The 26,211-nt window shown below is 38.1% G+C and overlaps 2 protein-coding genes and 1 long non-coding RNA gene across 5 annotated transcripts; all 3 read left to right on the forward strand.

The window, feature by feature from the left end:
- Positions 1 to 303: 303 nt before the first annotated feature.
- On the forward strand, positions 304 to 10,876 carry LOC117212008. Of its 3 annotated transcripts, none has more exons than XM_033456436.1 (6): positions 304 to 763; positions 5,103 to 5,346; positions 5,596 to 5,613; positions 6,616 to 6,717; positions 9,715 to 9,840; positions 10,505 to 10,876. In XM_033456436.1, the coding sequence occupies exons 2-6, from the start codon at positions 5,181 to 5,183 to the stop codon at positions 10,594 to 10,596; spliced, it is 504 nt and encodes a 167-aa protein (XP_033312327.1). In that variant the 5' UTR covers positions 304 to 763; positions 5,103 to 5,180; the 3' UTR covers positions 10,597 to 10,876. The 3 variants fall into 3 exon arrangements, with proteins under 3 accessions (XP_033312327.1, XP_033312326.1, XP_033312328.1); XM_033456435.1 differs by having other exon boundaries at positions 305 to 763; positions 5,106 to 5,346; XM_033456437.1 differs by lacking the exon at positions 5,596 to 5,613 and having other exon boundaries at positions 312 to 763; positions 5,106 to 5,346.
- Positions 10,877 to 10,977: 101 nt separating this feature from the next.
- On the forward strand, positions 10,978 to 13,780 carry LOC117212009. The gene is made up of 3 exons (XM_033456438.1): positions 10,978 to 11,994; positions 12,541 to 12,688; positions 12,892 to 13,780. The coding sequence occupies exons 1-3, from the start codon at positions 11,898 to 11,900 to the stop codon at positions 13,115 to 13,117; spliced, it is 471 nt and encodes a 156-aa protein (XP_033312329.1). The 5' UTR covers positions 10,978 to 11,897; the 3' UTR covers positions 13,118 to 13,780.
- An 8,104-nt stretch (positions 13,781 to 21,884) lies between these two features.
- LOC117211984 lies at positions 21,885 to 25,608 on the forward strand. The gene is made up of 3 exons (XR_004488375.1): positions 21,885 to 21,977; positions 22,887 to 23,125; positions 23,713 to 25,608. It is a non-coding gene; the product is annotated as an uncharacterized LOC117211984 (long non-coding RNA).
- Positions 25,609 to 26,211: the final 603 nt, after the last annotated feature.

Genomic DNA, 26,211 nt, shown 5'->3' on the forward strand with positions numbered 1-26,211 from the left:
TTAAACGTAACAGGTACATATTGTAACAGTTTAAATACCTCGCGAAAATTCTTTAATAATGTAATTTAAAATGAAAAATTATTACGTTGTCCAACATCAATACGATATAAAACCAACCATGCCTTGAGCACAGATTAAACAATTGTTGGCGGCAAAAATATAAGACAAGTACGAATTGACATAAATGATACTGTAAATTACGGTAGCGGTGATTGAAGTAGCAGCTAGGGGTGAACTGGTTATCGGGGAGTTTAGAAAAATTCCTGGTTGCTCAGTATTTGGGGCCGTTCTACGTAGGATTTGATTAATGAATTAAGAACAGGAGACCGGTCATGTCGGTAATCTTCCGGTAAAAATTTAAGTCCCAGTCCGCCCCTGGTAGCAGCAGTAGAGAACAGTGGTGGTAGTGGTGCTGCCTAATACTCTTTTCAGCCCTCGGCCGACAGTTCAGCACAGCCCGTAGTCTTCGACGGTTGCACGTCGTTCAATCCGGCACACTTTTATAACCATTGCACACTTCCTACTATCTCATTCACGTTTTATAAACAATGCGACAATCCACGGTTTCTTAAACGAACATTTCTCACTTTTGCCGATTCGTATCTCCGTAATTACGATGCAACCAGCTGATTTGTTGAGAAAATTAAACGTGACTGAAAGTATTTTGTGCCAGTGAATCTGAACATGATATTTCAAAGGATTTGACCGAGAAAATGGATTTTATGCCATGGATTGTCTAAGTGTCCAACAAGAAGAAGTAATGGTGAGGAAATATTTTATAGTCTTTGTATTTACGACGTACGACATTTTGTGCGGGAAATATCAGACAGGATAAAGGTATTATTGTAAAATCATTTTTCTAAAGAGATATAACATTCTGGGTACTTTTATCGTTCGTTTTGCAATAATGTGAATAACATACTTACTTTTGAGATTAGCTTTTGATAACTTTCCCCTCATCGTTTTTTCCTTGGTTTTCGTAACAAGGAAACAGATAGATAATTCGGTCAAGTCAAAGGTTAGCTGGAGATAAAGTGTTCTTCCTTGAAAATGTATAACGAAAAAATGACTTCCGATAGGAACGCCTTACTTTTGATCTTTGTTCAAAGATTAACTTGTCGATGTAACATCTTTAAATAAATGTTGATGTAACATTTTTATTCGTCATAATATTGAAGATAAGAAGGCGAATACGCGAAAACATTTTCTTATTAATAGACGGCGAACGTTTATGAATTTATAACAAAGTTAAAATGTGCAAAAATGCATAAAATACATATAGTGTGCAAGAACATTTCTTTAATGATGTATAGGAAAATTTAAATTTACATAAACATTCGCAGTTTACTTGTTAATCATGTCTGGTGGAAAACAGATTCCAACATTAATCGTTAATTAAAACGAGATATTATGATTTCGTTCTTGAACTATCGAAAATTACTCTGAATTATCGAAAATTCAAATTTTCTTCATTTACAACTTTCGTAAAAGTTAAACTCGATGGTTTTGATGTCTTTGTTAAGACGATTTATGCTTTGTTGCCTTCGTTCATTCAATGTTTCCTTGGAAAAGCATGAAATACAGGTGAACTGATCTAACAATTGATATTGTATCTCTATTTGTGACAATTGTTAGCTACCAATTTGTAGATAAACGTAAAATATTCGGTATTGCGTAGCTCGCTCTACGATTGTAGTTCTCTAGCTAATATCTTTCCTCGAAACGTTCATGCAACCGTACGAAATGCACGTAAAATGGGAAAAGTCCACCTACGCTTAATTTAAACTCTGCCAATGATATTTGTTTCCTAGCAGCGAGTGGTCGCGCTATAAAATTGCAACATTCATACACTTTTATAACCAACCTTGACTCTATGTAGTTCAATATTCTCGTCGTTATTCTTACAATACACTTGGTTCGCGTCTTCTTCTTCTTCTTCTTCTTCTTCAGAGTCTTCTTCGGAGTCTCCAGAAATGACGTAATTGCTCAAGTAGATAAACCGTGTCCGCTTTCTGTCATATCGCGTTCAATACCTTAATTAACTTTACGTTTTACGTCTTCAACAGTTTTGAGGCCAATGTTCATTCGGTATCGATCTTTTCCTTCGATCCTTAGGAAAAACAGGAACAAAATTTCGCTCTTGAAACGAGGACGCAATCAGCAGGAAGATATTCGGCGATGCCACCTTGATTCAAAAACATGTCCAAGACGTCCGTGTTTCGCGTACAGGGCCCTTAATTGAGCTTAATTAACGATTGTCCGTCTTTGTCATCGTGCCGTGACTCACAGCGAATGTAGCTTCTCGTACTTGTCTCGTTTTTTCCTTCACACTATTCTTTTACTTGTACTCGGTAATTTTTCTTATGTTACTTCTTTTATCAGAGTTGCACGTCTCCTAACAGGCTTTGATATTAGAAATACCGCTGAGTCAGCAGTGCCGGTCGTACTTAAATATTAAGACGCTTGTTGTACGTATTTAGCACAAATTTAATGCCTTTCGCTGCTCTTATTTCCCAATTATTCTATTATCAGACTGTGAATGTTTTGTGCAACTATAGAAAACTTGAAGGCACATGCAAAAATGCACATAGTGCGCATAATACGGGCAAATTTATGAAATACCCAAATATAATAGTCATTGGAACATACGTATAGCAAGTGAAATAATCGTCTCCGATTCAGATTTCATTTTTTCAATTGTATTCGCGAAGATATTAATTTACATAGATGTTCACAGTCTGTTCATTGCGAAATATGTTTTCGTGATTAATATAATTAAATATAATACTGAAAATAGAGTATTCAATATACAATATAATATTCATACAATAAGTTGTTGTGTTCATTGGAATGTAAATTTGCATGAACATCCGCAGTCTGTCTATTATAAATCATTCATAAAATGTGCAAATGTAAATGTAATAGAGTCGATAAAGAAAAATTTGTTGAGGTTTATCATTAAACGCGACGAACAGGCAGGTGTCCTGATATAACTGGCAGTGAGTGTTCATCGAATAAACATTCACAGATTCCCTGCGAATTTTTTAATCAAATCTATCGCCTAATTCGCTTCAGCGGTTGTCCATTCGATCGAACATAGCGAATACGGGAAAATATGAGGTTACACAAATAGATACGGGTATTTTGTCTGGATAACACGGATCGTTTCGTTTGTTTGAATCTTTTCGTTTATAGGTGTACTGGACTATTTTATCGCCATCCTGTTTCCATCAAAATACGCAGATTCAAAACCTATAAATAATTTTTGGAAATCGTTTCCATCACATTTTTATTGGTTTAATATTTCTATGGTCGGTTCACTAATTATTTCTGCGTTTATATGAAACGAATATCGTCTAATATTTATATTATAACGATTACAGAACATCGTTCGCTTTACGCATTTTTCTACCTAAGTTGAGTCAAGTTGGCGAGCACAAGAGGGTAGCGAGGGATGAATCACTCCCGAAATGAAATGAATATGCACGATCGATATTAAAACCACTCGTTTCAGAGCGGAACATATATTTTCTGTGCAATCTACGACATTAAAATACTACTCTATCTTGAGCAACAGATGCGAGGATAATATAACGTAATTATACGACCTGGCCATCGATTTACGTTGTAATTTTCGCCTCTAATGTCTTCGCGATAACTAAACGAGATATATTATATTATTGTTATTATTATTATATAAAAATTCATTAACATTCGCGGTCTAGTTATTAGCAACTGAAACGAGATTTACAGTTTGTAGCGCAGTTTGGTACATTTCAGCTAGTACAGTAGGTCTTGGCCCTTTAAGTTGTCTCTCAAGCTGCGTTTTATGCTGAATTATTGCCCATTTATGACGCGTTTTATGCTTATAATAATCTTCTTAATAATAAAAGATAGACGATAGAACTTTCCAATTAGCTAATAATTATCTCATTAAGAGGAGTATGTTGTTGAACGTACTTGCATGTTTTCACAGCATCGTACTATTCAATAACGCAGCGGAAAAAATTGCTTGACGCAACGATTATACAGCTGGGAGAATATTTAAAATGTACACATTGATAAAACTCGTATTAGGTACAAAGGGGCCCTTTTAAAACTCACCTTGGATGACGATAATACGACAATCGTTATCGTTCATATGGTACTGTCCCACCGGTATTCTTATCCCGTAATCTTGCATATACTTCCGGTTGCGACAGTCATTATACTACTATGCGTATGGAATAAGTCTGGGTAATAAAGAAAAGGTATAAAAACCGTGGACAATGGAGCGCAATTAAAAGCATAAAACCATAGAAGATTAAAAAGAGATATCTTGCAAGTAACGATTGGAATAATTATATAATTGATTCGTAGCTTCGATAATCTAGATATCGTTATACATTCGGTAAGCAATATTACGAAAGATTCCCAAATAATCACAAATTGCTTATTTCTCTACGCGATTATGAAACAACAAAATTTGGGGGATACGTTGCAAGTATTTTGAAACGATCGTACGATTAATTCGCAGCTTAAAAATTTAACGATCTCTCGAACGCTGTTGCACATCGATTAACGAACATTCCAAAGGATCAAATGTTTAAATCCAGGGACATTGATCGAAGAGTGCTCGTAGGAAACACTGCAAACGCGAAAATGGAAAATCTTCGACCTTTTAATGGAAAATGTTCTACGAATGAGAATAGAGTTTAAGTACAATTTTCCTTCCTAAATAGATATCAGTAATTCTAGAAGATGGTGTCACGACGTCGCCTCTGTAGAGAAAGATATAGTCACCAATGAGCTCTGGTTAATTGTATCGCGATTTTTTCCTTTGCTATCTAAATGACATCTAAAAACATTCCAGGTGAATGATCCAAATGAATGAAACATTCTTTTTATTCTTTTCTTTACGACTAAGAGGTCACATATACCGGATTTTCCACAAATACTTTGCTTTTCCATGAATTTCGACTACACGAATGCGCGAATTCTCTTTCGCTCCTGAGGAACTCGTTCCGCGAAGCTCGCAGCGTTTTCTACAAGCACTTTTCGATCGTATTTCGAAGACAAGCGTGTAGCAACGAACTTGACAAGTTTCGTGTTTGAATTTCAAGCAGCAGATAAAAGCGGGACTCTCGTAAGAACAGCGGAATCTCGATCATCGTCGAAGATGTCGAAGAAGAGGCGTTAGCATGAGCCACACCACTGCATTCAGAGTACTGACGCTGATCCTGATCCTCGGTGATCTCGAGTCGATCACGGTGGTGAACCACCATCCGGACGAGGAATACTTTCTCGAGCACGAGGTCCTCTGCGAGGAGGCAATTACGGAGGCGAAGAAGCTGCAGCTCTATCCTGGTAGGAAATTTACGCGTTTCGCTCTCGATACTAAAAGCGTTACACATGCCAAGCCCCTTGTCCGACTTCATTCTAACGTCTGGTCTATAAAGCATCTTTACGAAGCACCGAAATCTATTTATCTTTCCTCCGAGAATAACCTCCCTTTGATCCGTTTAAACGGATACTTGGGCCACGTCCACCTACCGCGAATTAACTCGACGAATTGTCTCGTTTTATTAATTTCGTCTTTGTCTTGCCACTTTGCAGCCGGTACGGACAAGAAAGGTATTCGATCGCTTCGAACGATCGTCGTTCTAATTTAGGCTCAGTATGCTTGTCGCACGCCAGGATCCAAAGGCCACCTTCTTCCTTGATGCGATCGTTACCTGAAAATAATTGCTCGAGAGACAGGAACGATGTTGCGATTTTCAAACGTAAGCACCGCGTATCGTCGACAGGAAATAGAAATCAAGGTTACTCGGTTTTGTTTGACAATTTCAGCTAGCCGGCTATTTGTAACGATACACAGGATTCTAAGAAAAGTTGTATCTCCGATGGTTCCGCGAAGTTATCCTTGCATAAATAGATCTCTGTCATTTTTTATTTGCGCCGAACTACCGATTTTCCCGTTACTCGCTGCGTTCGCTCGTTTGTTGTATTCCATTTAGACTATTTGAAGTTATTCTTGTGGAAAATAAAGCGCGATTTACTTTATCTTATTTCGTGATGTTTTATAAGCATTCTGTATCGAACGACGTAAAACGAAATATTCGTACCCAGTCGGTTTGATAGATGATAATAAATGTTTTAGGTGACATAACGTCGGTATAGCGTTCAACATCAACGACATAATTTCAAAGCAGTTGCATAAAACCTGCAGCCACCAATTAACGTGAATTACACTCGTACTCCCTCGATTTGATGCGATTATCGTTTGTTTTAATAACAGCTCTACGAAACGAGGATAATGAAATGTAACTCTGAATCGGTCGTACAAAATTGTTATTTCTCATTTCAAGGAACATGGTGTCCTTACCGCAGCGTAGTAGAAGGCTACCAGCTCTGTGTTCTTCTTCCAACTCGCCACAACGTGATTACCCGCTTGATAGCAGTAGCAGCGGCAGCAGCTTTCCATTACAATTCAATTTTAATATTCATTTTTTAATCTACATTGACGGATACGAAGATGTTGCAATTAATTTAGAGATCGAGGTTTTATTTAGTGGCACAAATAGACGAAATGTTTCATCGAATAGAAGAAATATTATATTTTGACGAATTCCACAGGTCCTATCCCAGGATGCAAGCCCTGCACCAGATCAGAGATGACTTACTGCAAAGATGGAAGCGTGATAAATGATCACTGTTGTTGCGATGGCAACTCCAACGGTGAGTAAAATTTATAACAACGATAAAAAGCAAAATATGCGATATCGATGTTTTTTATTAGTCTTCTATAACGAGTCAATGATTATAGCAATAATCGGAACAACGATACGACAGTGAAATGTTTGAATCGAAAGGATCTTTTAGAAATTCTCGCAATTCAGACTCTGAGGTTTCTTTCTGCTTCAATTTTCTATCGTGAAAATTTCTGTGACGCATTGCCGCTATACAAAACTTTCTATATTGCATAGTACGCTGCGTTTAATGTTGCAATAAATATAGAAAATGGAACGATCACGTTGATTTCTCATCAGTTTCGCTTTTTTTTCAATTACATTGCTCGTATTTTAGGCTCGTCCTTCGTCGATTTACGTGCATATAAGAATCGCCTGAAAAACGACAATCGCGTGCAGACAATTCGTGCGTGAAGAATTGACCGTGCAAATGCTGGTGGTTTGATTGTGCAACTTTTCACGGAATTTTCGAGCCACGATAATAGACCCTGAAATTGTCGTAATACTTGCAATTTCTACAACCGTGTAACAACTACAGTACAATTCCAATTAGAAAATACGGGGGAAATGCACGTTAATTTCCTACGTAGCAAACACAAGTAACGCGATATTATTTATTTTTAACAAAAACGACAAAACGCGCCAAAATATGCGTAATCTATAAGCGAAGAACTGGATGGTTGGTAGGTTGCCGCAGAACTTGGCCCAGTTGTTCCCCCCGCGTGAGAATGACGCGTGAATTCGTGAAACACCTTCGAATCCAGCTGAACGGAAGGACAATCACCTGTTCAGGAAATCATCGTTGTTCGTTCGTAACGATTGTTCATCGTAACGATCTATCCTTGTCAGACACGCGCTTCTAAATGCGCTGAGACGCGCAGGGTGGTTACACATACCAGGTGATTCACGCAAAACGACCGGCCGTTAACAGGGACACTTAGGTATTCCGCGCATCCGTCGTCCCAACTCTTTAGTACTCTTTACGTAGTTATCGGCCGTTCACCTCTAACACCATTTGCTCGAATTTCTAATTAGCATAGTTTCTCCGATGGCCTTGCTTCTCACACACGGACAAAAGCGCAATTGGTCTGCTTAAAATCAGTTCCTCTTTCTGTCTATCTTTGTCATTATATTTATTGCCTTTTTATTGGTAATTGGTAATTGGTAGATTGCAGATATCACGATTATCGATTTGGTTTTTTGAAAATATATTCATATTTACAATTAAACGTCTGTTACAGAAACACGTGCAGTATATTGTCTTCAGAAAGGTACACGTAAAAGGGAAAAATACCAGAAGATAGATTATCGAGTTCGGTGAAATTCGTTGTAAATTAGTCGACGGGTAAATTTCAAGTACTTTGAGAAGCAAATAGATATTTAAAAAGTTATCTTCACGGCTAAATGCTTTTCTGTGTCTGGAACGACGACGAAGATAATTAACCGTTATATCGCTGAAACACCGTGTAGCGAAACGCTGACAATAAAATGTGTGTCATACTAAAAATAAACGAATACGTAAAAGGATAATTTATTTTATATTGCACAGGGCGTATCGTAACACGTGGGACCCGCTTCAGAACTGGACAGAAGGCACAAAGACAACGAAGAAAGTTCATACAAACACGTGCTGCTCTATCTGATCTTATATAAGTTGCATTATTTTATATTTTACATACAAAGGCATTTTCGTGGTTCACTAATCCGTAACTGCTTATCTTCGCAGAAGGTGCTCGAGATGGCTATCCTCGGTTATCTTCTGTCCTGAAGCGGCTCCCACGTGTTATGATTTAGCCTGTATATTAAGTGTACGAATGAATAGTCCAAATTTTTCACTCTAACTCGAGGTTTAGTCTTAATAAATACTTTAAGTCAATACTTTAAGGGCAACTGATAGATCCACCATGGAAAAATTGAGTGTCTTTAAACAAGATCCAGTGATCAAGGCATTGACAAAGGGCATCGACAAAGCAGCTAACTGGTTAAGCCATCTGCTTTAAAGTTACAAGATAAATCAGGAAGATATAGAATAGAAAGTTTGTAGAGTATATAGACTGAACTTGAACAACTGACGTCGATTGAACGACTTGCTGTATTTTTAAAAAGTAAGCTTCGAGTTTCATTGAAAAATTGCTATTGCAAGGTTAACAACGCGAACGATTCCCGTACAAACCGTAAGCAATTCTGTAACGATTCGTTTGTTATAATAGTTTGACCACAATGTTCGTCGTTAAATGCTCGTCGAGCGTACACGAATGGCAACGGCGACAGTAGCAATAAAATTGCGTTGCTGCACGCATCGCGTGCACGAATCGAATACATGAGTCCATTTCGATCAGTCTTATGAATCACACGTTCTTCTTTGCCCATTTCTAATCAACCGATTCGATTACGCAGAAGTTACAATACGGTAAATAAGAGTCTGCTAAAAGTAACAGAATATGTGCACGTAGTCCCGTATTAGTCCAACGAAAAATCTGAATTGTGCGACGTATTTCTTAAGTGGAATTTCGAATTTTAGTTATCGTAGTCAAAAGACAACTTTTTACGAATACATATCTCGCAAACTAAGGCCGAGCGACGATTACAAAATGTACAAATAATTGCACGAGAATTAAAATTAGTAATCATAGTAATCATAAAATATTAACAATAGGAAAAAGTTGTCGAAAATTTTGATTTCTACGACATATACAAAGATTATGGAAATCGGTAACTTCCTATTAAAATAAAATGAACTTGAGCTTGAAATTCCTCCTCTGCTACTGCAGCTAGGGGAAAGTTATTAATACAATTCCTTGTCGCGTTAAACAGCTTCCGTAAGAACTGTCTTTTCGATATCCTTAATTCTTAATGACTGACAAGATATCCCAGCGATATTCCACTTGAAAGATACCACCCTGTGTATAATCCTTTTAAATTGATCATAAGGTTTCTCTGATTCGTCGAAAGTCTGTTCCTGACACTCAACAGCCTATTGTTTCAGAGGTATTCCCCTTCGTGAAGCACACTTGTCGCGTGGGGCCAGAAGAATGCGAAGTACAAGCTGGAGACTGTGCTGAATACGCGAGGCTACGGGAATGCTGCTGTCATTCCTACTTAGCTTCTGTATGTAAGTACTATTTCTCCGCTTACGTATTATGGTGAAACGTATTGTCGAGCTAGACGTCGTTGCGTAAGCGCGAGTAATCTAATATCTTCTGTTTGAGATGAGCACAGAACTGAAATTAGTGTAATTCTATAATATAATTAACGAAAGAGCAGAGAAGGAAAGATCATTTTTCTCACAGGGAAGTACAGTGCCGTGAGTATAATATAAAATGCCGTGTCAAACTCAACCCTATTTGTAGACGTTCGAAATGCTATTAAAAGAAAAATTGGCAAAATCGTTTCTATAATTTCATATCACAATATAGAGTTACAGTACTAGTGAAATAACAGTAACTTGTATAAACTTAAGATCTGTTTTCAATCTTTTGAAGTCTGGAAGAAACGGAATTTTAACATATCCATGATCTTCTTTGGTAACATCGAAGAGATAACGCAGTGAATGTGTTTAAGTCTATAATTATTCACAGCGCTATATATGCCTTTTGTTAAAAATTAGGTATTTGGGAAAACAATTCGTTATTAATTGGACCGCACAGTTTTATGCATTTGTGAGAAGTTTGAAGGTGCAAAAATGCACCTTCTTTGTCGTAACTTTATCTGAGATATTACATAATTCTTAAAATCTGTTCCTGCATCGATATAATTGACAACTGTGTTTTTTTCAGGGAAATACTTGGCGAACGACGCGGTATCACCGACGAATACACACTTTATAAAGTTCCTGGCGATATTAACGGTGCTCAGGTGGCTCTCATAGCCGACCTAAAATTCACAGTACACATTTAATACCAAATATTTTTTGTATAGGACGAGTTATTTTAATGAATTATTTTCCCATCGGCACGGGAGAAATTTAGAGGCCAACAAACGTTTCTAACATGCGACAACGAAGTGAAATTTCTAATAATTTGATAAACAATTTTTGCGGCTTCACCTGTACATATGAGAAAGTGTAATTGTACAAATAATGAACATTGTCCGACGGCAACATTTGTATTTTAATGGATGAAATGCAACAAACTATGTACAAACGCGTACCTAAGAGCCTATTTCAACCTCATCCTCTTCTTTTCTTACGGATGTGATGCAATACCGCTTAAACGACGGTTGCCTAACTGTAAACATTATCAGCACAAAACGATTGCACGTAGAAATGTACCAAATCGAATTGTTGCAGCATTGTCGGTTCTCGAGAGTAAAACAAACGATTTCCCATAAAATGAACTCGTTGGAAAAAATGAAGGACGAATGTCATCGAACAGTCTTAATACGCAACAAGTTGCACCAAACTTTGATATGTACTTCTGCCCATCATCTGCGATGTACGAAATACGCGATCATCGTCTAACGATTACCTCGCAGCGGCGAACAGCGACAATTAATATTACTCTCGATGTATGGACGAATCCAAGATTTTCTTTTCTACGTCATCGAACGTAGCGACGCGGAAAGAAAGCGTCTTTCTCATCGCTCGACATTTTAATAACGGGACAAAATGTATCGTTACTGAGCCCTATGTACACCGAACATCGATGTAGACATATCGCCATGTCTGATAAACTGCGTTTACGCTTCCTGAAAGGCAAGTCCTTATTTTTGGCGATTGGCAATTGCGAAATTAAACCGGATCCGTGCAATTCGACTTTCATCTGTGTCCTTGACGCGCCTCCGCTCGCGGTTTCGTCCTTATTCTCTCTCAAAATTCGCTCTACCTCCAGACACGCTATCGAAATGTCAATGTAAAAAAGAAAATACACGCTGCAGCAGATTCCGTGGAAAATTATCAAAGATATGTCTCGATATTCGTCGAAGATTTCCTCAGCGAGAGATATCGTTTCCTCGTTTTCTTCTCTTTTTCGTATCAGCTCAGGAAGAGAGGAAGATCTGGATCTGTTACGAGTAACGGGTACTGGTCGACCGTATTTAAGCGATCCTCCCGTAAGCAAGCAGAGCTGCGTGTGTGTCAATAAACGTTGCGTGGGTTTTAAAAAGAAATCAAAGTAGGATCCACGCTTATTTCTTCGGCTCAGTCTGTCCGTGTTCGAAAGCGTTAGACGAATGTGTGACAAGACGATTTCAATTGAAAAAATGCATATCCTAACTGTGATATTCGCCGGCATTGTGACGCTATTATCGCACGTTGCTACCGCATCGAGTAAGTACTACGAATTGACACGAAAAAGTTTTCGTTAAAATCGAATATATCCACTTTCGTTGGTTGTTCGCAACTCTATCGATCAGTCTAACAGATTATTAGTAGTCAGTGGATTTTTGTGTATTTGTAAGAATTTCTAGAGTGTAAAATTGATCAGAATGTACGTAATATGAGAAAATATCTTGAAAACGTAAAGATTGTAATAGTTCAAAGACTTCTTTGATTTCTAATTAGCTATTAAAAAATAGTTGTTTTGTTTCAAAGTCCAATTCGTTCAAATTTCCTACTCTATTCGTTAGTTATCAAGTTTGTTCAATTTAAAATTTACGAAGGAAACTGATGGTAACATTTTATTAACAACAGATGGTAAAATAGTCGGTTTCATCTTAAATACTCCGTCAATATTCGAAACATCATTGTTTTAATATTAAAAGTTGTTTTGGCAATTTGTAATAATTTAAATATTAAAGTATCGGTATTTGATAATTGACAAACTATTTATATTTTTGATAATTTATATTTCTTTTCATAATTCACCTCGGCAAGGCGAGCAAAGCGCCATGGCGGATAGCCAACCGAAAGGGGCCAAATTGGCATTATCGCCCACTTCGTCGTTACAAACGGAAACGTATCAAGACAGCATCGATTATTACAATTTCCCAATCGACGATACGTACAGACCGCTTCAGAACAAGTAAGTATATAGGTTTTTCTAATCATATGATAACATATTTTTTAAATTTCCTAGAAAAATTTTTTTCTTAATTTCCTATTACAATTTCCCAAATTATAGCTCGTTTAAAGAAATATTTCAAATAAAATTACCGAGCCAATGTTTTTACGCTTAGGATTTTACGTTATGATCTTCTGTCACTAAGAATTGTCTTTATTTTCCAGAAAATGTCCACTATGCGACAGCTCGGTCTATCCCTATTGCGGAGAAAAATTGTTGCACGACGCGTGTTGTTGCACCAATCCCTATACTCACGACTTACCCTATCAGTGTAAATTAGCAGATTGCCGATTTTTGCATGCAAACAGTTGCAGGGAACATCGATTAATCGCAACCTGTTGCTGCAGCGATGATTATCGGTTTTTATTGAAAAGTTTCCCGAACGCTTAACAAGCGTTAACTGCCAGGCGAATTTTCCGAAATCTGCCTATTTATTTTCATCATTTTATATCATAACATGGTACAATAAAAAAGAAAAATATCGTTAACGAGCGAAAATGAGCGAAATCGTCATAATACCTAAAAGAAATTAATTCATCTTAATTAATTTTTACTTTCCTATGCAAAAACGAAATCGAAATCTGTTGGCCCTTTGATATCACTGGGCCACGTGACACAGTCACCCGTTTTTTCGTTGCAAAATCTTTCGCGCGTTACCGTTCCCATTTTGTTATCAATTCGTAAAGTTACCACTGTATCGTATCAGTATGTTTCCCAGCATTTGAGATTTGTAACAACTGTATCACTCGTACATGCATTGTTATCGAATACAAGCTTTTGAATACAAATTCTTATTAATACCTAAATTTCTTTTTTTCATTAAGCAAATAGAGACAATACAAAATTATAGACTCAGTGCTCGCAAATTTACGTTACATAGAGGATTATTACCACCCGGCAGCTTTTGGACGATGCAGCAGTGAGGGTAACCGCACGATGTCGAAAGGATTCGTTCGCCACAAATTTGAGCTCGGAGGATCGTTGCATGGAAGATCCAGCAGATGATGTAAATCTTAAGCGACGCAAAGTCACGCTACATATCTACTACAAGGCAACCCACCACCTAACCATCGTTTTTCTCCAGCCACGCCCATGCAAATAATTATACACATATGTATACACATATATCTTATGTATATATACATATATAGTTTTAAGAGGGATTGTAAACGGATTTATAAACGTAATTTATAAGAATTTTATTATATGTAATTTAGTAATTAAGTATATAACTTGGAAATTATTCTATTTGTCCGTAGCGAAGAATTCAGGTTGGTGCGACAAAACGTGTGCTGACATCTATCAAAAGAGGCAGGAACAGCGACTTGGAGAATGTTTGGACAGATGGCACTATATGGTTTGTCCGTAGAGAGAATCGCAGGGTGGTGCGACAAACCGTGTGCTGACATCTATCAAAAGAGGCAGGAACAGCGACTTGGAGAATGTTTGGACAGATGGCGCCACATTATTTGTCCGGAGGTAGAATCGCTGGGTGGTGCGACAAAACGTGTGCTGACATCTATCAAAAGAGGCAGGAACAGCGACTTGGAGAATGTTTGGACAGATGGCGCCACATTATTCATCCGGAGGTAGAATCGCTGGGTGGTGCGACAAAACGTGTGCTGACATCTATCAAAAGAGGCAGGAACAGCGACTTGGAGAATGTTTGGACAGATGGCGCCACATTATTTGTCCGGAGGTAGAATCGCTGGGTGGTGCGACAAAACGTGTGCTGACATCTATCAAAAGAGGCAGGAACAGCGACTTGGAGAATGTTTGGACAGATGGCGCCACATTATTCATCCGGAGGTAGAATCGCTGGGTGGTGCGACAAAACGTGTGCTGACATCTATCAAAAGAGGCAGGAACAGCGACTTGGAGAATGTTTGGACAGATGGCGCCACATTATTTGTCCGGAGGTAGAATCGCTGGGTGGTGTGACAAAACGTGTACTGACATCTATCAAAAGAGGCAGGAACAGCGACTTGGAGAATGTTTGGACAGATGGCACTATGTGGTTTGTCCGTAGACAGAGAAAGCAGTTACGTTTAAAAAGGACGCGTAATTTCGCGATAAGAGTAAGCAGTAGTGTACAACATGTGTAAGTATATAAATCAATTGCATCTTTGAAATGCATCGATCGCGATCCTATCATATACAAAATCATTACCATGTCAACAAAACAATCACCACGTCAACAAAATCTTCATCGCATCAACAAAATCATCACCACGTGAAAAAAGAATCACAACGTTAACAAAATCGATTATAGTTAACGCCAAATAATTGTAATTACTTATAATTCATTATATTCCGACTTTTATAATTATGTTCAAGAATTAACTACTTATCGATTGAATTTCAGCAGTTACACGTTGATCTTTACGCTTGTACTTCATTTTTTAATCATTCTCGTATTTGAGCATTCGCAACGTTGTTCATCCTGTCGTAATACGTATCGAGAATATGTGCCTTGCAAATACAAAGTTAAACGAGTTTAAAGAAATAGGACGAACAGAAAATTTGCGTGCGTTAACGAGCGACGCAAATATGGAACGTAAATAACGATAAACGCATAATGAATCAATGGCGATATTTAATCATGCCACTTTGTGCAGTTGGAAAATGGGTCAGTGAGTCTGTAACAGATACACCGTTTAATTATGTATGGCAATTAGTCTTAACGCACGCCCGATAAAACGCCACCGAAATTAAACTCGTTAATGAGACGTGCTTTTCTCTCCAGAAAAATATCGTTACGGAATTACGCGCGTCCCAAGTAAATAAATACAAGTAAATCCTTCGTCGCAAGAAGTACGAAATACTTCGGTTTAATAAGTTTATCGCGCAACCGAAATTAAATCGGACAAGCAGAAGAAAAGAGAAAACTGTTCAAACGGTATCCGTGATTAGCGATAATATTGAACGAGGTTCGAGGTCATTCGTGTATTCTTTTTCCCGTCAATAATAAGCGTAATTATATTTATTACTGATTTTCCCTTGAAGTTTGCACGCTCCCATTAAATGGCGATTTATCGTCCGTTTCGAAACTGCAACACTTAAATAACAGTTCTCATCATTTACGCTTGAAAAAAGAAAATATCGAGCAACCTCGATCGCAACTTCATAACGTCGATCATTGATTACGAAATCAATCGTAATTGGAGAAATGACCGATCCAACGGCCTCCTTCTTTCTTTTCATTCTTTATTTTAATATCGTCCTGGCGAAAACAATATCAATCTCAATGAATAATAACGTTACAGGACGATAAGACAGCACGTTTAACAGAGAATATCGAATCGACTCCGTATTATTAAAGAGGAAAAAGTACCGACAAGCACGCCGATGATAAATATTTTCTACCATACCATACGTTAATAATTACATAAACAAATTATCACCTGCTACTCGGTTACTTCGTAATCGTCTTTCCAATAAGCGAAATATCGCATCTATCGGCTGACGAATGCCAGCCTCGCGGTGGTAGCTGCGATCTTTTCGAATTATGTTAGGCTGCGTCTAACGGTAACGGTACGTACGCCCCGCGCTCCTCTTTAACCGTGGAATCCTCGCGAGGGGAACGATCCCTCTTCTTTGAAAAAGAAAAAAAAAAGGAAAAAAAAAGAATACTAGGAAAAGGAAGGCGACGTTTTTCGAAGTAGATGCATCGACCCTCGGTCTCGGGGGTAAATGTTTGCCAAGAGCCGAGGTCAGAGTCAAGGTCGTACACGTGTCGAGGGGACCGAATCGGTGGCCCAGCGGAACACACGTGCACCCCCACTTCCTTGCAGGCAGACAGTGGGACTGCAGGTAGATCGGGAAAACGCTTTTGAACAGTCGATTGCTCGATTCTAGACGGACGTGCGCGTCCGTAAATCGATCGATTGGTCTGTGGCGCTCAAAGTCAAGGACTACGGCCGTCGTCGACTAATGGAAATGCGTTTCATTCGTAATGTTTCCTATTGCGTACGTATAGTTTTGTTGGTGTAACGTTGAAACGAGTCACGCTTCCAGAATGGACAACGTAATCTTCCTCAGATTTCGACGAATTTCATTCGAAACGAAGTTCAAAGATAACGGCTTGGAAATACCCGGTCATTTCGATTACTTTATTGCCTTTACATCGGCAACAATATAGCAGAGTAATTCTACCGAATATAGAGCAGCGAATAATTCGGATCTTAATGTCGTTCCTTTGAATTTCGACCAGCGTATTTTCTATAGGTAAGTTTAAGTCGCGAACAACGTAGAATCATCGCGTAACGCGACAGAATTCCACCGAATTACTTCGATTTCGGTTACCTTTGGACGACGCGCGCCTTTGGACGAATTTACGCGCCAGAGATCCCCGAGGAGGCGTGCGTTTCTAACGTAGGTAGTCAACGATCGACCCGACAGAATCGGTTCATTCGAATGCAAATCATCGATACGCGGTGCGTTAATTATCTCGAAATTACATTTAGCCATTATTTAAATCACGTTTTTACCAACACCTATTTGTTTAAATAATGCTCAGATTGAAATGATTATACGATATATGTATGTACCGAACGTTATACATTTAACGTAAAAACGATGCTTTCGATTAATTATCGCAGCTTCGATAACTATCGTTATAATTATGATATATAGTTTACCACGTACACGTAAGTACGCGAGAAGAAAAACTGCAATCCTTTTTGGTACACCATGATACGCAAAGTACTTCTTTTTAACGTTTCGAAATGTATCTCTATCGCTGTAACCTTTGATTGAAAAAAAAAAAAAGTTAAGAATAAATATATTATTAACGTTACTTTGATAAACTATTACCCTGATAAGGGTACGATGTTCATTAGCGTGTTACAGCTTCTGACACGTGTATAGTATTTCTTCTTCTTCTTCTTCTTCTTCTTTTTTCAGTTACATCACGAAGATAAGTGAAATGGTCGCGATAATCCGTATATACATAGTAGCAAATTCAACTTTTTTCGATGCAGATTAAGTAATAACCGAAATACACGAATATAAGTAATAAGATAAACAAAATGAGTCGGAGCGGAACGTGTGCAAACATCGTCGAAATACGTATTACAAAATGTCAGATTCCCAGAAGCGACGAAGAATTTTGGAAGTTTTTCGAAATCGATGAAATTCAACGAACGAGATAATTTCATTTTCTCGGAAATAATTAAATCTCTTTTAATGAGATTTTCGTCGTATTCGAGTCTTAGAACAATCTTATCGAACGATTAGACGATTTTAACGAACCGTCTTCGGAGTCGCGTATTTCGCGTTGAAGTGGATAGGTATTTCACCTTGTCGGCTAGCCGGCACGTGGCTCTTTCGAACGTAAACAGACGCGCAGCCAGACGCGGCAATCGCGCGTAAGAGGAATATGCATTTCAGATCGACTTATCGTAAGAACATCTCATACCGGAAATCTTTATCCCAATCTCGAAAGTTAACGCGTGAATTGCCCCGACTAACGATATCTAACGAAAGCGCGTTTGGTAATCTCGGGAAAAATCCAATCGGAACAAAATTTTCTTCCTGCGAACACTAACAAACGTTTATGGATATTCGATATACGTACTTTCTCTTTTTACAGTCATTTCCTATTCGGATACCTTCCTCCCATCTTTTAAAACTTTTTTTCTCTTATTAGATATCACAGGTTTTTTTCAATTCGTAATTCATGATAAAATTCATAATAAAACAATTCATAATTACGTTACGATATGTTATATGTTAACTACGTTATAAACGAAATAACAAATATTATCTTTATTAAAGAAATTGGTGTTGACACGACACAACACAGCAGAAATGGAATATAAACATTCGTTGTTTTTGCGTGGGAGAGGAAACAGCAATTGAAATCATTCGAAGAACGATAGTAGGCGTTGTGCCATTATCAATGTAGGTGTCATTAAGGACCATGGAAGCGATAACGTATCAATTACATCGAGAAGGCAAATTCGATGACGAGACGTTAAGACCAGACGGAGAGATAATTTTTTTCCCTACCCGTATTATCTCACACTTTTGTCGACTTAATATCTGTAATTTCAACTTTCCTTAACCTTTTAACCCCCAATATTACAGTGCTCTATAGTGTAATGTATATCAATGTATTTTACATAAACACAGATAATTTGCAAATAATTTACAGCTGATCGTATTTAAATTACGAATAAATCAGATGCGAGACTGGAAAAAGTCGATGAATGAAACAGGAAATGAATGACAAAAGAAGACGAATGAAAAAAATGTTACTACGATCTTTTTTACTAAAATTTCCTATTGAATTAATTTTCAATATCTATCTTCTACTTAATCGTATGACATTTTCGTTGTTGAAATAATATTTTAAGCGGATACGGTAACATTAACTTATTATATATATTATTGTAACTAATCTGCAATATCTCTACATCCCAGTATACTTTGTTAATATATTTGTTAATATTGTAATAGACAATGGAATTATAATATACATATAGCTATTTCTTTTCTTATCTATTAAGGAGAAACTAACAAATTTCCTAAATATTAGCAAGATGACTCGTCGAACGTCTATGCGACTAGTCTATGCGTATCCCGAGTACGATCTACCCTAGCGGACTATTCTAGAAGGGCTCGTATATACTAGAGAACTCTGCCTAAGGAATTAGGAAGGATCGTGAGAATCTCCTATGTTCTTAGCGGACGTCTAAAGACGTCAAGGACGCCGGAGGGTTACACGTGCCGACCATTTCAGGGCAACAACCCCCGACGCCAGGAACTCCAAAGAAATTCCAATCCGTCCCTCCTTCCACTCTTTCTAGATAAATTCATAAAATCGCCTTTCTCTTTTTCTTTCTCCTGCCGTTTTTCCATTCCTTCGTGTCCTATTTGCCTCGTTTTCTTTACGCGTTTATCGGAATCCTGAAACCCGCGAAACGAGTCTCGACAATGCTTTTATAACGCTTAAATAATTTTAAATAATTTTCGTATTTAACGATAAATACGCATTGAAAAATTCAAGCACGTATTACGTGCAACCAATGCGTATTAGATATTCATTACGCGTATATTTCATTTTCACACTCTGGCTGATCTTGTCGTCCCGCGTGTACTCCTATAATCCGTAGCCTCGTTTTCCATTTTCTGTCGAGTACTTCTCGAAAAAAGTTACAAGAAAAATGGAGAATGTCAAATTTTAGAAAACGAAAATTTACTTTTTATTATCGTAATGCCACGACTTCGTATTTTCTTAAATATCGTTATAAAAATAAAATATCACTTTATTCTCCATCCTGTTCTGCATTGTATTCGCTTATAACTTTAGGCGATACACAACGCATTAAACTCTAAAAAATGGAAAGTATTCGTTTCTCGTTGCACGCCCGAATTTCTACCGCAAAAGTGAGAAAATTTGAATTCGCAATGCGAAGAGCGCATACGGAAGCATACGAAAAAACGTTAACCTCAAAATTCATTGCAATTGGCAGTCGCCCTTTTTCCCTACACCCTACGCGCGTTACCAACTTGGTTACGATATCAAGATCGAATTCAAATTTCAAGTTTATCCAAATCGGTCGGTGCTGCTGAATCGTGCGTGTCAATGAACGCGAAAATAAATCGATTCGGCCGAACTTTGTTCCACGTGTATTCCTGACGTTGAACTGCCATCTGTGATACGTTTACGGTAACTTTCTACGACTATCCGCAATCTGATCGAAAATACTTTCTCTTACTTTCGATGGCTGATGGTAACGTCATAACGATCGGTACGATCGATCGATAAAGTTCGACTGGGTATCGGACTATGGTCGGAAAAAAGCCTCTACAACCGTATGCACATTTCCTACGAACATTTGCCGCGGATAACACGTCGGACGAGCGAGATGACGTAACTTTGGTATGCATCGTCGATATTTTTCTCGTACGAAGAAATCCGCGAACGGACCGCGTACCAGACCAGTCTGGTGTTACCGAAACGAATCGGGTCTTCGTCCTTGTAAGTTTCAGCCACGTGAACGACTGATTATAGGTGGCACATTCAGTTCGTACGGCGGTTTAACGAATGCAACCGTTCTTGGAATTCGTACGACCCGACGAGAGCGGCCGAAAATAAACCGCGTTAATTGAAACTCTCCGTTACACTGTATGCCAATTTAGTTACGCAAACTGTCGGACTGATATCTCGGCAATTGATCCGTTTATGGAAATTGATTATGTCGTTCGACTTGTGAAATTATTTTAATCTCAGCGTTTTACATGGCTCCTCGCGTCTGTCGATTATAGCAGGAACACGTCCACCAATAATAAGTATTATATTACAATAAAATTCAGAGATTATCGTATTCGCGTAATTTAAGAATAGATGAACAATTTTTTAGCACCAATTTACATAGTAATCGGTCAATATGTTACGATGCAATTTGTGAACTATCAAAGTGACATAATCGAGGGATAGATTGGCGATCTTTAGGTACAAATTTACATAGTAATTAATGATATTTTAAATTACAAGTTTGTATAATCTATCGATAAAGGTACGCTAAATTCCATCGCGAAGAAAGTGTCAACGATATGTGCATGTTAACAACGTATGCATACGATTTATTTGAACAATGTTATCATTTTAAAAAACACGCATATTGCATAATATTAATTACCGCATGTTATCGAATACTTCAAAGATAAGGGGACTCGACGAATAATCTCAAAACGACCGTAACCGTATAAGATACAAAGTCTTAATGGAAAAAATTTAATAGTTTAAACGACGTGCCAGAGTGTTTTGTAAGATTTAAGCGATTTTCAGAATCCATTGCACAGTTTGAACGACAAAACTCTACTGATAATTCTACGTAACGAATGCTTAAATTATTTCAAGTCATTCTGTGTTATTAGATGGATCAGTCTGAAAATACAAATTACAAATTAACTTGCAGTCAATACGGTGCTATGCCCGATCATCTTTGCGCTAATTTTATCGCGCGAAATTCCTTTTATTTATGTTCTCTTATTTTAATTGCATAACGGTCGTTTTTAACGCCAGAGCTACTAACGTCTAATGTACATTTAAATTAATAACCATATTACACACACGTAAGAATAAACATATTAATCTCAGAAGATTAAAGCAACTGCAAATTCCTAGTACGATAGTGGAAGAAAAAAATCTGAAAGCTGTAGTATATTCGCTGGCAGCACAGCTCATAGTCGAAACATTCGTCGGAGAGGAAAGAAACGACGAAGAGAAGATAAAGCGGAGGTAGAGTGAAAAAAAAGATTAGTCGAAGAAGTCGTGAAACGCAGTCGCATTTGTCAAATGCATCTGTCAGATGCGGAACGATAAAAAACCAGAGTACTAAGAGGTGTTGGCGCACTGGTTATAATATACATACATATGTATGTAATGGGAGGCGTCGCTGTCAGGATAAATGCAAATAGATTCGCAGTGATTACCGAAGATATATTGTCCGTCGTAGAATAGAACGGGATTCCCTTCCACGTGGAGACAATCGGAGTTTTCCGAGTAGATCGCGTTACACGTGGAAATGCGTCGTATTGCGTAATATGGAAGGTCACTTGTTTGCTAACTCGCGGAAGATCAGGGAGCTGAGGTCAGGCACGTGGAACTGACGTGTTACGAGAGGACGCGACGACGCGTATATGCATACGGTAAAAACCCTTTATACAGGGTATCCTCGATTTAAACGTCCAAATTTTGGCAGCGTGAAAGGTGCTGATAAACTAAGAAAAAGAAGAAACTAAGAAAACTAAGAAAAGAAGAAGGAAAGTTTTCGTTTTTACCTGGCCGATAAAACTTTACGTCTCAGCCTGCGTCCCATTACACCTAACCACCTAACTGCTATGTTACATGGAACAATGACCGTCCTAATTGCATCTACACGCTCCCGCGTATCTAATCGAGCCCAACGTTCCTTGTTTCGCATCGAAACTTTACGCGTTTTCGCGCTAATTCGACGATAAACCGATAATATCGAAACGATTTCCCTATATCCGACACGACGATCGAAATTGACTCAACGAGAGAGATCTCGCGCGAATTATAGCGCAGAGAGGTTGTCTACAGTGTACGGTGCGATTCGCGTCAGTTTAAGTTAGGCTCGATATGGTTATACGAATTTCAATAACGCTAAGGAATAATTATTCGCAGATCCTGCACAGGCTGGACGTTATCACGTTGAAAGGTGCACGTCTTATCGTTCTCGTGGCACGTGTTCCTCAATGACAAGTTCGACGAACCGGCTATTCATTGTCACAGTGCGTTATTCCTTGCATCGGAGTAAGCTTCAACTTTTTGAATAGTTCTGTACAGTTCCTTTGGTTTCCGGCTGAACGTTGCAACAGAATCAATCGGGAATAAGAATCAGCCTTTCAGGCAGCCATACACAGGTAGGGTGCACAAAAAAGTTGGGAAAAACTCGAGGCGTATAGTAGTACTTATCGAAAGAAGGGAAAAGGTCTCGACGAACATGGGTCCAAAAACACGTTAGTTTCCAGGGTTAGTTTCTGAGTTACGAGGTGTCTTTGTCGGCAAGACATTATCCTTGCAGCGTGTGTTCGATACGTCCCTCGTTTATTTCAACCTGCACCCTGACGCGTATTCTCGTAGAAATAACATTTTTGAAGTTTTTCCCAACTTTTCTCTATACTTTGCATATATTCGACACATTGTAGCCTCTGTATATAGTTAATCGTTTATCTTATTTGTTATCTTAAACTTAAATTAGTCTCGAATCATAAACAGTATAGTAAGGCCTGGGATTTATCTCAGCCTATAAATAGACGCCTAACTGTTGTAATAACATTCCTTTGATCTCTATTGCAACTCGGTTCTCTTGCTCGAATTTCCTACCACATACGCGCATCTCTCTCGCTGATCTGCCTCCTAATAAACTAATCGTATTCTCCTTGCATATTTGGCTTGCCAAGTAGCGTTATCGATTTACTCGATCTTTCTAATCGCGCGTTATTTTCAGGAAGGAAGAGAGCGAGAGGAAAAGAGGGAAGATGGAAAGGAAGAGAAAGAGGAGGGAGCATATGTTACGCGTTGCATATCGATGTAATGTGCATTGACATCTAGCAGAAGGACACGATTCATTCAAATGCTGATAGACGTTTCAACGACGTCGTATAGACGAGTTTCTACGAACTGAAAATCGTTTACCTTTTATCTGCCAAAGTCCATCGTTCATCTATCTTTGACATTGTTATCTAACTCGTTATGTTGCATCAACAGCAGCAATCGCGGGCATTAATATACAATTGCTTCTTAAAAATTAGCTTCGCCGATATATCGAAGAAACATCGTCGATATATTTCTTCGGTCAAGATAAGGATGGAACTGCGTATTCGTTATTGGAAGCGTTGTTAAAGAGTTACATCGATAAAAGAAAAGGACGTAAGAAACGAACGGTAACGAACGTGCGTTAAAACGGTACAAAATACGAGTTAATAAGAAATATTTACGCTTGCAAGTAGTCGGAAGATATTATAACACTTGCACGACTCTAATTAAAATACAAGATTAGCAGCGGCAAAACATTTAATTTATGATACGAAAAAGTATCGTGATATTTCCTACTTACTATTAGATTACACATTTCTGATCAATTCGTATTTTACAACGCAGTAACGTACGTTCGTTACAATTCTAAATTTTTGCCATAACTCTTTAACGATTCTTCCAATGGCATATGCGACACATTGTCCTTATCTCAACTCATAGAATGTACGAACGGTTGGAAAGAAATTCGGACACCCTGTACATTTTGCATCGTCTGTATCCATAGATCGTTAAATAGCAGAGATAAAATTAATAAAATACGATGTAAAAGCAATCACGGGGCTGTTAATTTAAATACCAGTAGCTAGTAGCACGCAGATATCGATCGAATATAGATCGGACATCGGATGGAACGAAAGGTGTTGCAAAAAATTTGCAAATGTATTAACTGTACAGGCCGGCGAAGAGGGGAAGAAAAAATTAATGGCGTTCTCCGTTAATTGTCCTTGGCTTCCTACACGTTCTCGTTTCAATAGCTACCAAACAGACACAATCGAATTAATCAAAGACATCGAAACTGCCTTAACTACGGTAGAACTGCGTTTATCCGAACTGATGTCATCGCAATGCCCGATTTACCGAATATGGCCATGCTCCGTATCGCTTATACGAATAAAGGTTTTTGCCAATTTTGCTTTAGGACCAGTAACGGATGCCATTTTCCGCCTCAAATATCTATGGATTTTATTAGCGTTTACATACAATGCGTTCTTTCCTCTATTCGATCGAGTGAATTCTGACTATCACAATTTAGTACGAAACTAGTGATTATAACCAGTAACAATAGCGTTCCAACTATCGGAACAAAATAACGATCAAAGAAATCGAGAGTGATGCGAATCCAACACGATTAGCAAAAATATACGATGTCGGAGAAGCCACGATCGCAGACGTTAAAAATCAAAAACACGATATCGAAAATTATCCGAAGCATGTGAATTCCTCGGATGTTGGCGTCAGTAGAAGAACCCTAAATATACCGATGAAATGGGTTTGTTGCGATAAAGACGATAATAACGACGATTTTATACAAATGAAAACAGCAAACGAAAGTGGTAATGGAGAGATGCCTTCCCATTCCGAAACATTCGTGGCATTCGAAAAAACAGCTTCGGTGACTCCAAGTACAAAAAGAACGTGACTCTATGCAGTTATTTATGTTGAAAGAATTATGCGACTTACGTGACGGGCAGAAAGATATGAGATTCACAAATATTCAAAGAAACTGTCAATTAATCTCAGTCTGTATTATTTGAACAAATGAAATTTCATATGACAAAAAGTGATTGTTCTATTATCAGAACGGTTTTGGTACAGAACCCTATGGTTTGTAAGAGATAAGGGAAGCTCTACTGTATTTACAAATTTCAACTTGGTAGAATCTATTTATATAAAAATTAACTCCGATTATACGAATGACAAATAGCGAAAGAAGGGAGAACTAATGGATTATTATTATCCGACTTGTTCGGTTAAGCTAAGTCTACATCGACGGACAATTGTCCACGGACACGTGTTGCGGCCAATCAACATCTGTCTTTCGTGGAAAATCCGCAGAAAGGCAGATTCTGATTAACTGTGACACGTGTCCGCGGACACTTGTCTGCCAATGTAGACTCAGCTTTATCCGATACGTCTAGTCTAGTTATCCGACACGCTTGTCCTCCGATCGAAAAATCTAGTTTTACTGTATCTAATGACATATAACCATATATAACTATAGAAAATAACCACATCCGTCTATATTAAATAAGTAATATTTTCACATTTGTACAATGCGATGAAAACTTCATTTGTATTTTATCGATACAAGATCGACAAGAAATTGTCGATCATTTGCTCGTCGCAAGACTGCAAATGTTTATGCATTCATGTACGTAAAACGTAAAAGTCTGCGGAACGCGTATGATAC

The sequence above is a fragment of the Bombus bifarius genome, unplaced genomic scaffold (genome assembly GCF_011952205.1).
Source record: "Bombus bifarius isolate JDL3187 unplaced genomic scaffold, Bbif_JDL3187 scf7180000008265, whole genome shotgun sequence".
Taxonomy (NCBI): Eukaryota; Metazoa; Arthropoda; class Insecta; order Hymenoptera; family Apidae; genus Bombus; species Bombus bifarius.

Coding starts and splice junctions, on each gene's coding strand:
- LOC117212008 (XM_033456436.1), top strand. CDS start 5,181: ATGAGCCACACCACTGCATTCAGAGTACTGACGCTGATCCTGATCCTC. Junction 6,718..9,714: donor TTGCGATGGCAACTCCAACG/GTGAGTAAAATT, acceptor CTATTGTTTCAG/AGGTATTCCCCTTCGTGAAG. Junction 9,841..10,504: donor TTCCTACTTAGCTTCTGTAT/GTAAGTACTATT, acceptor TGTTTTTTTCAG/GGAAATACTTGGCGAACGAC.
- LOC117212009 (XM_033456438.1), top strand. CDS start 11,898: ATGTGTGACAAGACGATTTCAATTGAAAAAATGCATATCCTAACTGTG. Junction 11,995..12,540: donor GCACGTTGCTACCGCATCGA/GTAAGTACTACG, acceptor CACCTCGGCAAG/GCGAGCAAAGCGCCATGGCG. Junction 12,689..12,891: donor TACAGACCGCTTCAGAACAA/GTAAGTATATAG, acceptor TTTATTTTCCAG/AAAATGTCCACTATGCGACA.